The 14,210-nt window shown below is 38.1% G+C and overlaps 1 protein-coding gene across 4 annotated transcripts in view; it reads left to right on the forward strand.

Moving 5' to 3' along the window:
- nav1b (neuron navigator 1b) overlaps positions 1-14,210 on the forward strand; it is an 88,121-nt gene that overhangs the window by 15,832 nt on the left and 58,079 nt on the right. For 3 of the 4 annotated variants that reach the window (XM_058779355.1, XM_058779356.1, XM_058779357.1), the window contains exon 5: positions 14,034-14,136. In XM_058779355.1, the coding sequence (XP_058635338.1) occupies positions 14,034-14,136 (103 nt within the window). Of the gene's footprint in view, positions 1-6,129; positions 7,058-14,033; positions 14,137-14,210 lie in introns of those variants that run through there. The other variant, XM_058779358.1, reaches the window with a different exon arrangement.

Genomic DNA, 14,210 nt, shown 5'->3' on the forward strand with positions numbered 1-14,210 from the left:
GCCAGTTTATATATATATATTATTTATCTCCTATAAGATGCATTTGGTTGAGTTGTGCTGCAGTAAAGCGCTTCATTGTAGTACTACGGTGATTATCTCTTCAGCGCGCAGCGCGAGCAGTACAAACAACAATGCAGAATATTAATAACTATGACTGGGACTGTCATATACATAACATTATAATAAGAACACTATTATAATAAAACACTATGATTTTTTTAGATTTTAGTTGCCGTGTTTCTGCACGTTGTTGCTTGAAGAACACGTCCACAAAAGGAGTTCATTCAGAGCCGCGCAGACACGTTCATGCATGCACATTTTGTGCAGATGGCCTATAAGTCGTAATATAACATTATGTTGTATAAATAATGAAGCGTACTCTATTTGAGATAAATGATGAGTTAAATCCCATTGATTAAAGACCTGCTATCAGATGCTTCATTCTGGTCATCTTCAGCACACGCAGCTAAAAACAGAAATGCAGAACATTAATAACTTCCGTCGTATACATAACGTTATAATGAGAGAACTATACATTTTTTTAATTCTTAGGGTTTCGCTGACGTTTAATGGTATCTTTTAATCAAAACATAAAACATTGTTTTTGTATCTGCGAGGCGTCCGTTACACATTTCCCCTGTGTGTTAACGTCAGTAATTATGACTGTCGAATGTCTGACTTGACTCTTGGTGATGTATTTTGCCCCGCCCCCAAACATATGATTCGACTATCAGGCGACTATCGGCAAGATTCGAAAATTCCGATTCGACTGTGAAAATCCTTAGTCAGGGACACCCCTGATATATATATATATATATATATATATATATATATATATTGTATATATATACAGGTGCATCTCATTAAATTAGAATGTCGTGAAAAAGTTCATTTTTTCTTGTAAGTTATTTCAAAAAGTGAAACTTTCATATATTTTAGATTCATTGCATATAAAGTAAAACATTTCAAAAGTTTTTTTTTTTATTTAATTTTGATGATTAGAGCTTACAGCTCATGAAAGTCAAAAATCAGTATCTCAAAATATTAGAATATTTACATTTGAGTTTGAATAAATGACCATCCCTACAGTATAAATTCCGGGTATCTCTTGTTCTTTGAAACCACAATAATGGAGAAGACTGCTGACTTGGCAATGATCCAGAAGACGAACATTGACACCCTCCACAAAGAGGGTAAGTCACAGAAGGTCATTACTGAAAGGTGTGGCTGTTTACAGAGTGCTGTATCAAAGCATATTAAATGCAAAGTTGACTGGAAGGAAGAATTTGGGTAGGAAAAGGTGCACAAGCAACAGGGATGACTGCAAGCTTGAGAATACTGTCAAGCAAAGCCGATTCAAACACTTGGGAGAGCTTCACAAGGAGAGAACTGAAGCTGGAGTCAGTGCATCAAGAGTCACCACACTCAGACGTCTTCAGGAAAAGGGCTACCAAGCCACTTCTGAACCAGAGACAACATCAGAAGCATCTTACCTGGGCTGTGGAGAAAAAGAACTGGACTGTTGCTCAGTGGTCCAAAGACCTCTTTTCAGATGAAAGTAAATTTTGCATTTCATTTGGAAATCAAGGTCCCAGAGTCTGGAGGAAGAGTGGAGAGGCACAGAATCCATGTTGCTTGAAGTCCAGTGTGAAGTTTCCACAGTCAGTGATGATTTGGGCTGCCATGTCATCTGCTGGTGTTGGTCCACTGTGTTTTCTGAAGTCCACAGTCAACGCAGCCATCTACCAGGAGATTTTAGAGCACTTCATGCTTCCTTCTGCTGGCAAGCTTTATGGAGATGCTGATTTCATTTTCCAGCAGGACTTGGCACCTGCCCACACTGCCAAAAGCACCAAAAGCCGGTTCAATGACCATGGTGTTGGTGTGCTTGACTGGCCAGCAAACTCGCCTGACCTGAACCCCATAGAGAATCTATGGGGTATTGTCAAGAGGAAGATGAGAGACACCAGACCCAACAATGCAGATGAGCTGAAGGCCGCTATCAAAGAAACCTGGGCTTCCATACCACCTCAGCAGTGCCACAAACTGATCACCTCCATACCACGCCGAATTGAGGCAGTAATTAAAGCAAAAGGAGCCCCTACCAAGTATTGAGTACATATACAGTAAATGAACATACTTTCCAGAAGGCCAACAATTCACTAAAAATGTTTTTTTTATTGGTCTTATGAAGTATTCTAATTTGTTGAGATAGTGAATTGGTGGGTTTTTGTTAAATGTGAGCCTAAATCATCACAATTAAAAGAACCAAAGTCTTAAACTACTTCAGTCTGTGTCCATTGCATTTATTTAATACACGAGTTTCACAATTTGAGTTAAATTACTGAAATAAATGAACTTTTCCATGACAATTTTGAAATTTTTTTTCCTTCCTCTTTCCTTCATTTTAATTATTTGTAATCTCAGTGAATTAAAGTACAAATGCAAGTATAAAACATATATTTAATAGATGTAATTAAATATATATTAATTATATGTTGTAAACATATACTATATATATATATATATATATATATATATATATATGTATATATATATATATATATATATATATATATATATATGTTAATTGTTGTACTGAATTAAATTTAATTTGACTGCCTTTCACTTTTTACTCTAATGATAAAGAAATCAGAGTAAATGTACAAAGAATAATTACACAATGTGTGTGTGTATGTATATATATATATATATATATATATATATATATATACACACACACACACACAATGTGTAGAAGAATGTGATGAAGCAAATCCTGGGTCTTACAGATATTCTCAGATATGGGAATAATGTGCAACACCGTGAGTTTACAGACTGTGTTCACATGTTTCACATTAATATACCGCATATGTGGACTGGAGACAAATACTTTTATGACTTTTGAGCGTAAGATTTATATTGTGTCACTCAGTAATTCTTCGGAGGGGTGTGATTTTAATGTAGGAATGATGGCATGTGAGCAAACAAACAAACAGACAAGCACTGAATGAAACCGGGTCTGAGTAATATATCAGTGTGGTGTAATGGCAGCAGCTGACCGGCTACAGATGCCAGCAACCCAAGGGATGTTCTCATGTCTGCAAACATCTGCGCTGCTGGCCAACCACAGCCTCCGGATGGGATCCAGATGTTTGGAGAACCTTTGGCTTTCTCTGGAGAGAGGGTGGTGTGTTTCATACTTCACGAAGAGAAAACGCTGAGGTCTCTAACCTAATATGTGTCAGAATCCAGCACTGTTTCATGTAAGTGCCGGATCATGGTGATATGTTACACTATGTATATCACAGAACAGATTTTTTTAAAATACCTTTTCCTTTAGACAGATATGAAGTTTATTAGAGACTTCTGAGATCTCTTTATAATTTATCAGCATTGAGTTTAATGAAGAGATATCAGTAATATCTCAGTTATTTCTTTTAGACATAATTGAGATTAAATGGATAGTTTTCAGATCTTTTTTTAATCTCTTAGTTGTTGTTAGAGATAATTAAGATTAATTGGATAGGCTACTTTTTACTTTAAGATTAATAATTAATAATAAGATTAATTTGATACTTTATTACATATAAATTATTTGTACACATTCATGAGTTTTTGAGATTTTCGAGACATCTGTAATACATCATTGAGATTTAATGAATATCTTTTTAATACTTGAAGATATTTAATATCTTTATACTTTATATTTAATATCTTTATATCTTAGTTGCTTAATGCCACTCTCTCTTTTTTTGGGATATTTTAATATCAGTTGTTTCTTTTAGACCTAATAAAAAATACTTTTCATGTTTTTTAATAGCTTTTTTTTGCACATTAAAATTATTTTTAATTTCTCCTTCTAAATTAATACTTCTCAGACCTTTTTCAGATCTTTATATTATTATTATCTTTAATATCTCTTTTTCTAGATATTGGTAAGATCTCGGTTGTCTGTTAGATATAATAGAGGTTAAACGGATAATTTTCAGGTCTCGTGTAATTTTATAAATATATTTTTTAATATATCCTTTTTTAGATGTTTTTAATAAATATTTTTAATGATTTTTACTACATTTTCTTAGACATAATTGAGAATAAATTAATATTTTTTTCAGATGTTTATATGCTTTTTTAAAAAAAAAATTTATATAGCTTTAATATCTCAATTGTTTTGACATTAAATTGAGAACAAATGGAGACTTTTAATCAGCTTAGTGTCTCAAACTGTGCTTAGATTTGCCAAAAGTTAGCAAATGAAACCTCAGTACAAATGCAAACGTTTGATCTAGATCTAGTTGACCTGCTTTTTATTGATCTAACTAAAATGAAGGACTGTTTAATCTTTTTGTGACAACAGTTCGGTCCACAGGAAGTATGTTCTTCTTTTAATGATGTCAATGGAAAAATCCCCCACAGAACGACACGGCCACTCGTGACGAGTTCAAACAAAAGACCTCATTCTTCTCAGCCCAGTAACATCACAATTACCCCAGATGCCCCGGGACTAGCATGTGTTTGGCCAAGTGTCGGGACCTCCTGCAGGAGCGCGCCGAGCTTTTGATTGAGTCATTGTACCAAACTGGTCAGTTGCATCAGGCCGGTTATGGGCTATTCGTTTAAGTCACTGCCAGGCTCCTGTCAGACTAACAAGGCTCGTTTGTGAAGCAATAAAGACAAACAGAAAGTGGATTTGTGGCATGCTGTTACCTTATTTACGGTGGAGAGGCTCTGCCGTCTTAATGTGTGTTGTGATGTAGGTAGCAGCGTTGCTATGGTGACGCTTCTCCAGCGAAGCATTGCGGAGAACTCCATAGAGAAATGTGTATGGAATATCATGAGCGATGATGCTAGGGACCATCTAAAAACAACACTGCGGTTTTATGAAGTGAAGATGGATGGATTGGAGGTGTGACGGAAAACCATCTGGACTTGATTGATTTATTATAGAAAATAATTTATTCCCACACTGCAAAACATTCCTATTTATTGGCTTGTTTGTTATTCGCATATTTGAAACAAGTTTAATTTAGGCTACTTTTTGAAATCTATAATCATAACATATGCACTGTGCTTTATGTGACTGTTTTGTCTTGATCCATTGGCTCATTTAAAGATACACTTTGAGGATAAACACCACTAAATGTATTTAATTTATCATTTCTGACTTTCATTTTTTAGGTTTGCAGATTTAAGCAAAATCTTGACCTTGAGATTTTTCTTTTGAGGGGTTGCACGGGTAAAGTTGCTGACAAATATATCTGGATCATTTGAAACATCCTTAAAACAAATATTACTTATTATTATTATATACATAATATTATATATTATGTATATTGTAAAATCTAATATTTTATTGATATAATATAAAGAAAATATATTTTCTTAGAACACCTCTATGAATATTATATTTCACCCCAAAAAGTGTTTTAATTATTATTATTATTATTATTTGTATTTTTTTGCATCAAGAAAATTAAGTGTGATTTATATTTCTTATTCTATTGCCAGATTAATTTTAATTTAACAAAAAATGTATGCTGCAATTATATTTTTAGCCATTTTTCTTTTCCTTATTCTTTTGTATGTTGTGTTGGATTGTGTGTAGAATGGAATAAATAAAATATTCTTAATGTTTAAACAAAATGATGATTATATTGCAAATAGATAGATGGATATGCCTGCAGAACTGTAAAGCTAGTATATACATTATTATATTATACCGCTAAAGGCAAGATAGATAGATAGATAGATAATGTACTGTATGCCATTTGTGTATTGGTAAATTGTCCCATGCATATGCAATGCATTTTTCCTGAAGGCAGATAGTGAATACATAACTGAGATTTTAATGGGTATTCAGCATTGAATCCTGGAAGGGGGAAGGGGCGAAACAATGGGGATGGAGAAATAGTGTGTGTGAAAATACACACTACGATGTACTGGATTCAGTTTACATTCTAGTGTTGCAATTTGTCATCTCCCCCTATCAGCTCACACTTTCTGCTGAGGCAGAGAGACGCACCGGAAAATGCAACCGAGGGAGAGAGAGAGAGAGAAAGAGAGAAAGGGGGGAGGGACTGTTGTTGCGTGCAGCACTGCTGTCATTTGGCTGCTGCACGGCTCAGCGGCAAGACGGCCTGGTGAAGGGAGGAGAGAAAACGAGGGAGTGAGAGAAAGAGGAGAGAGAAAAGGAGAACCAGGGCGGCAGCTGCTGCAGCCTGACAGGAAGGAACGGGAAAAATAAAGGGTGCACGGAATTAGCATTTTCTTGCCGTGCAAGAGAGAAAGAGCCGCACATTCGTCCTCTCCTCCATGCTCTCACTCTTCTCTCATCCGGCCCTAAATGCTCTCCGGTAGAGGAAGACGCTTGGGGGTCGAATAAAAGGCAGGCAGAGCAAGGGGACGTCAAGGGAAGGTGCAGGCATGGCTGCCAAGAGGGGCAAGTCCGGCGTGCCACAAAGCGTGGCACGGAGCGAGCTGAAAGTGTACCGCGTGGGCAGCACGGAGGGACGCATCCCTGTGCCGTCTAACCTTCGGAAACAGAGGTCCCTGACCAACCTGGCCGTGCTGACGGACGCAGAGAAGAAGATGCAACTCTATGAGCCCAAATGGTGCGACGACATGAGCAAAGCTGCCTCAGGACACCTGAAGATGGGCAAGCCCAAACCGGCAGCCGGCGGAGGGGCAGGGGGCTCCCAACTCTCTCGAAACCTGTCCAAATCCGACCACTCCCTCTTCCAGGGCAAACCCAAGACGTTCACCCCGCTCGCGGCACCTGGCGCCTTGGGAAAGGGCCAAAGTCGGATCCCTCGAGGCCCGTACGCGGAAGTAAAACCCTTGAGCAAGACGTCCGATGACTGCAAGTCCGACGACGATATCCTGTCCAGCAAGGCCAAAGCCAGTGGGAAGAAACCCGCGGCTGGGTGCTCCGGAGACCCGGAGGCTAAAGGTCAAGGTGAGGAAGGTGGCGATAAACCCTTCCTCAAGGTGGACCCAGAGCTGGTGGTCACTGTTCTTGGTGACCTGGAGCAGTTGCTCTTCAGTCAGATGCTCGGTGAGTACGGTTTTTCCGCTTTCACGCCCACTTACTACCAGCTGCCGTTTGGCTACTGAATGGCATGGATTGACTGGAAAATATCCAACCGAGCGCATGCTGTCGTGATTCTAAAGGTGGTCTCGGACAGCTGGACAATGCAGGGCTTTGTTCTGGGGAGCATGTGCGTAGTGCATCCGCCGTCTCTCGCACTTGTGGGCTAGAAATTGCGCTCATAGATTATTCCCCTTGGCGTGTGTCCAATGATCGAATGACAGAATGCTTGGGGGTGACGCTCGGCACACTGATCTGCTTTTCGACGCCTGTCTGGTGCCGTGTGCTGGTGTTGCCACTCTGCTCTCATCTGTAATGAGGTAATGGCTGCTATATCAGGGACACGGGTGGTACGAGAAAAGGAAGAGGCCGTGGAATACATAAAGGGGGCATAATGAATTCGGTTTGTAGTTTGTCATCAGCCTCCTTTGACTGTGGCTTGATGTGTAGATGCTGATAAATGTTGTTGTCGAACACATGAACAAAAGCATGCATGATCACCTGTCACACTGGATGAAATGCACCTAGGCTTTCTAAAGGATAAATAGCAGTTTTATGCATACTGTGGAATTTGATTATTTATATATATATATATATATATATAATTGGATCTGGATACCGCTTGTTATGTCCATGGCATTAATCAGGAAGTATGTTTGTTGCATTTAAAACAAATATCCCATTTTGTTTGTGCCGTCTTCTAAACACAGCATGCCCTGCATTTGTGCATCAGTCCTCAAATGAATGACCTCTATTTCAACCCTGTCCAGACCTCATATGTTTAAACAACCAATTTGGTCCTGAATTCTTGCAGTTGTTTGCGTGGAATCCCAGATCCTTCTCCTCCTTACATGGCAATGCACGGTATAATTCGGTGGTGGGATTAAAGGCTAATGAGAGTAAACCAATGACCTGGATTAAACTCCTTATTAAAATGCTCTCCGTAGCTCTTTCTTAAGAATCCATACAGGATTCCGATTGGAATTATAATTTGAAATACAATCCTGAAAGGGAATAAAAAGTAAGAACCAAGAATAAAAATGGAACTTCTGTTGGAATATTTCCAGCAGCACTGCATTTCCATTAGGATGCTTTTGGAATTCCAAATTTGAATTAATTTAAATTAAAAAATATATATTTAATTTTGGCTTGGTTTAATTTATAATTTGGTTCTGAATTATAGCAGAAAATCCAATAGGAATCTTGCATGCACTCTTTTAGGATTTTTAACATGCTTTTATATAGACAGAGTATAATTACGAACAACACAAGAGCGGTTGCGGAGCTTTTCTCCTCTAAATTTAGAAGAAAAACAAAGTGCTACAGGGAAACTTTTTCATGCAGAATCTTTTAATCACAAGGTCTCTGTTAAGAATAATCTGTTGAATCTCTATATCAAAGTCCTTTTTTTTATAATCATAATTACACAGAGTTCACGCTCATTTGTTCTGCATCGTAAACCTCTGCATAATAGACTTCCTTCTGAGTTGTTCTTTTGGACCTTATGTGGCACATAACATCTGCACACCACTTTTGGTCACAAGACTGAATTAGTGTTCAGAATGGAGCATTGCTTTCCTCTGTGCATTCATAGTTACTTTTGGACTGCACAGCTGGACGAGGGTCTAAACCTCTAGGGGGACGGACATGCTTAAAATATGTATGAGGGACAATGGTTTGAGTTGAGGGACAGTTAGGGAATAAAGGTCTAGGGCCACATTTGGCCTCTTTGTGCCAGTCTGGAAATAAACCTGAATATGTATGGCAAGTTATGAGGGGGATATGAGCTTTTATGAGGCCACTCCGATCATGTTGGTTTCCTTGACTGTGCTGTGGGTTTTTAAGTGGCTGATATGCATTTCAGTATCTTGAGGGAAGGGTAACTGATGATATACTATTATAAATATACTTTTTATTTGTTCCTTCTTTTACTTGATTTCTAAGTAATATATTTTGGGTATGGTTCACCCTCAAGTTGTTCTAAACATGGTATTTTGAAGAATTTTGGTAACCAATCAGTTGATGGTAGCCATTGGCTTCCATAGTATGGAAAAAATGCTATGGAAGTCAATGGTTACTGTCAGCTGTTTGGTTGAGGGTGAGAAAATGATGACACAATTTTTATTTTTGGGTGAACTATCTCTTTTAAAAATACCTTGAGAATCAGCACTGCATAAGATACTAATTTTGGTTTTCACAGAGTATATCTGTAATTTCGTTTTACAGCACTGATTTTGTTTTCACTTGTTTTTCAGTATGAACAGAGTAAAAACAAGTGCAAATACACATATTCAAGATTAAATTTTTGTCTTAAAATCTTATGCCGCATTGATTCAAGTAAGTCTTGTTTTGAGGTTTTTTAGATGCTTTATCTGGAAAAGTCAAAAATACTGTATAATTTTTGCAGTGTATACACATTTACTACACATTCTCTGAAAAACACTTGGAAAAAAATATATGTATTATATATTGACAAAACTGCTGGTAGAATTTATCTGAATTTACTACTGGAATTTATTTTAATTTACCTTAAAATTTACTATTTTAATTGGTTATTTTTATATATGTCTATGTTATGCGTAATATTAACATTTATTAAACTGCACTAGGTGCAGTGTTGGTCCTTGTGACCCACAAAATCTACACATGAAGCTGAGGCCAAGTTCAAAGCATATGGAGAAAAAGAGCATGTATTAAATTTTAATCTCCATGCAGTCAGTGGCAGAGCTGGAGATGGCATTGGAGCACTGCACACCTCTACGTTTATTTCTGCAGAGATAGCAATGCATAATATGAGGGTATTTATAATATATGCATAATGCATGTAAATTAATCAATTTATCAATTTAAAATGTGTTTTGCGCTTGCTCTTTATTTGACCATTATGGTAGAAATGAACGTTTTAAGGAGGTCAGGACACAACACAGGTGAAGCTGGTTGATTTGCAATAGTTATGTACATACTTTTCAATGAAAACTAATGAAATGCTGTCATCTGATTCACTAATTCCACCATGCAAGTCTGTGTAGTGATGTAATTAGCTAGAGCACGTGTTAATTCTCTCATGGGAATGTAGTTGATTGACATGAGTTATCTGCTGTCCAGTAATGCTTGTAAACCACCTCTCTCTCGCTGTCTGTAAAGCAGTCCAGTCGTTAATAATGTCAGGCCAGGCGTCGTGCCTAACTGCACCATGGGATTGATTGGGCATGCTGTTGACATGCTGACCGCTCGCCCACGCAGGTTTTCAAGAGATTGTGCAGAAGTTTACAACTGTTTGAACAGAAAACATTTGTTTATTTGGACGAAAGAAGACTTTCGTCCTTTGTTCTCATTGTCAATGTAGGTGATGGTGATATGAGACTGTCTGGTTCTCGTAATCTCATTGTTGGCATTTGGCTTGTTTAATGCTGCCTCCAAGGTTAATGTCCAAGACTGTCAGCTTTCAGCAGAGCCAGGTGATTGATCAAGTCGAGCTGTTTTTAACATCTGTTTCACCTTTGTGACGTAAATGAAAGGCTGTTGGCTATTTAAAAACAAAGAGAAACTCTTTGAAATGTCAGCTTCATGATTCGACGGGAAGTACAAACTGGTCTTTAATAGTACATAAAGTTCTCAATCTGATTAGGAACTTTTGCCATCTTGGACTATTTGAAGAAATTTTGGTGTAGAAACCTACAATATGTTTTTCAAAGATACTAATTGTGTGCTAATTGTAAACTATTTTGTGTTCAGGTTTTTGATCAAAAATACAGTAAAAATTGTGAAATATAAGTGTTTTCTGTTTGAATATATTTTAAAATGTAATTTATTCCTGTGATGCAAATCTGAATTTTCAGCATCATTACTCCAGTCTTCAGTGTCACATGATCCTTCAGATATTTAGTTTTGCATACTTTGCATCCAAGTTCACACTGCATGATTTTAGCCCGATTTTTCACTTGCCGACAGGTTTTGAGAAATCGCCGACAAATGCCTGAAATCGGAGCCAAATCGGTGCTCATTCATGCGAGTGACAATCACGCAGTGTGAATTATCAAAGACGTGATCTGAGAGAATCGCCGATGCGTCGTTGACGCCCATGAAATATTTGGCATGCTAAATATCTGGAGCTGTCGGCGATTCACAATCCTGCTGTGAGAAATGAGTTCTTACTGAAAAACACATCAGCGATGACCTACAGCCAATGAGAGAGCAAGATACAGGGCACAGGAAAGCTCGGGGAGGACTTTTTTTCTTTCTTTTTTATTAAACAATTACTTACAGTGCTGCTTAAAAGTTTGTGAACCCTTTAGAATTGTCTATATTTCTGCATAAATATGACCCAAAACATCATCAGATTTTCATATAAGTCCTGAAAGTAGACAAGGAGAACCCAATCAAACAAGTGAGAGAAAAGTATTTTCTTTGTCATTTATTTATTGAGAAAAATGATCCAGTGTTACATATCTGTGCGTTGCAAAAGTATGTGAATCTTTGCTTTCAGTATCTGGTGTGACCCCCTTTTGCTGCAGTAACTGAAGGTAAAGTTTCTTGTAAATGCTGATCAGTCCTGCACAATAACATGTAGGAGTTTTAGCCCATTCCTTAGTGCAGAAGCACTTAAACTCTGTGATGTTGGTGGGTTTCCTCCGATGAGCTGCTTGCTTAGGTCCTTCCACAGCATTTTAATTGGATTAAGGTCTGGACTTTGACTCAGCCGCTCCAAAACATTAACTTTGTTCTTCTTTAACCATTCTTTGGTAGAATGACTTGTGTGCTTGGAGTTGTTGTCTTGCTGCATGACCCACGTTCTTAAACAGATATCCTGACGTTTTCCTTTAGAATTTGCTGGTATAATTCAGAATTCATTGTTCCATCAATGATGGCAGGCTGTCCTGGCCAAGATCCAGCAAAACAGGCCCAAGCCATGACACTACCTCCACCGTGTTTCACAGATGGGATAAGATTCTGAAGCTGGAATGCAGTGTGTTCATAACAGCTTCTCATTTAAACCAATAAGTTATTTTGGATTCATCCATCCATTAAACCTTTCTCCAATAGTCCTCTGGCTTGTCCACATGATCTTTAGCAAGCAATTTTATTTTTGGAGAGCAGTGGCTTTCTTCTTGCAGCTCTGTCATGCACACCATGGTTGCTCAGTGTTCTCCTGATGGTGGGCTCATGAACATTAGCCAATGTGAGAAAGGCCTTTAGTTGCTTAGATGTTACCCTGGGAACTTTTGCATCCTCGCAGACTATTACGCGTTCTGCTTTGGAGTGATCTTTGTTGGTCGACCGCTTCTCGGGAAGGTAACAGTGGTCTTGAATTTCCTCCATTTGTACACAATCTGTTGATTTGTGGAGTCCAAACTCTTTAGAGATGGTTTTGTAACCTTTTCTAGCCTGATGAGCAACATCAACTCTTTTTCCGAGGTCCTCAGTAATCCTCTTTGTTCGTGACATGATTCACTTCCACAAACATGATCAGACTTTGATAGATCCCTGTTCTTTGAATAAAACGGGTCACGTACAGACATTTGATAGTCATTGCACCGACTGAAAACACCTCTGCACAGATAGACTCTAATTTCACCTTTAAATTCACTGCTAATCCAAGAGATTCACATACTTTTGCAACACACAGATATGTAACTTGTTTGATTGGGTTCTCTTTGTCTACTTTCAGGACTTATATGAAAATCTGATGATGTTTTGGGTCATATTTATGCAGAAATATAGAAAATTCTAAAGGGTTCACAAACTTTCAAACAGCACTGTACAAACAACTTGGCAATATCAGTACATTTTTGCGTTAGAATATACAGAACAGGTACAAGAAGATATATAGGCTATATAGATGCCTACTGTATATATGCCTAATAAAATATATATATACACACACACAAACATATTTTCATTTTCAGCATGCATGTTAACAAATGAGTGCATTCAAGCGTCAAGCAGGTGCGTTGCGTGAGCAGCAGTGCCGCGATCATTTCGGCGTCGAGTCTATTTTTGCTGCGCCTCTTACGCTGAATTAAAGCCACAGTGTATTGTTCTTGATCAATATTGACCGGATTAACATGAAAAATAACAAATGTCACCATAAAATCATGTAAGCGAGGTGTTACGTGTTTCACAATCACCATATGAAAAAATAAAATAAACAAAAACACATCACATCCACGAGTTTTTGCCCAAACTTCAAAGGTCTGTTACATTAATAAAACTAGAGGCATTTGTTAACTTTAAGATGACTTTTTATCATGTAAACTACCTATATACAGCATGTTATTTACATATGTGTGTGGGACCGATGGGAGGGGGACACGGTCGCATCGCAGCAGAGTATGCTGGCCGTATCATACATCAAAGCACGTGGCACACAGAATGCTGGGAAACATGACAATACACGCCGCGGTTCAGCTGCGCGCAAGAAACGCATACGCGTGCAGTGTGAAACAGGCGTTAGGGTTTTTCCTGTAAATAATATTCTTCTATAAAGGACAAAAGATTTATTGCATTTTTATTTTTCATCATTTTGAGGGCTTTTGTAGGCTAGAAATAAACTCATTATAAAAAATGCACAAAACATTTGTTTCAATAAATAAAGTTTTCCCAGCAGAAGTATGTTGTTAAAAAGGAAGTCATCTTTGTTAATTATTGTGTGTTCGTGGAGGACTTATAGACCATAACATCAGCGTGATCTTGCTTCTCATGTGCGTTTGGCTGTAGTTTGCGGATCAGACAGAGCAGTCGGCGATTCTTCCTTTTGTAAAGTCATGCAGTGTGTAATCTCTTGTCGCCGATCCATCATGCAATGTGAACACAGCAGCGACTGCCTGCTACCCCAGATAGTCATGCAGTGTGAAAACAATGGTGATCCGATGACTTTGAAAATCATGCAGTGTGAACTCGGCATTACTGTACGTTGCATATTGATTGTTCGTTATGTGTGCAGATCCCGAATCTCAAAGGAAACGGACGGTTCAGAATGTTCTGGATCTCAGACAGAACCTGGAGGAAACCATGTCCAGCCTGCGAGGGACTCAGCTCAGCCAGAGGTGAGTGAGAACCAGCACATGTTTATGGCATGAAAAATCACAGCCAAACTAATTCACGAGGATGCGAACTGCTG

The sequence above is a fragment of the Onychostoma macrolepis genome, chromosome 06 (assembly GCF_012432095.1).
Source record: "Onychostoma macrolepis isolate SWU-2019 chromosome 06, ASM1243209v1, whole genome shotgun sequence".
NCBI lineage: Eukaryota > Metazoa > Chordata > Actinopteri > Cypriniformes > Cyprinidae > Onychostoma > Onychostoma macrolepis.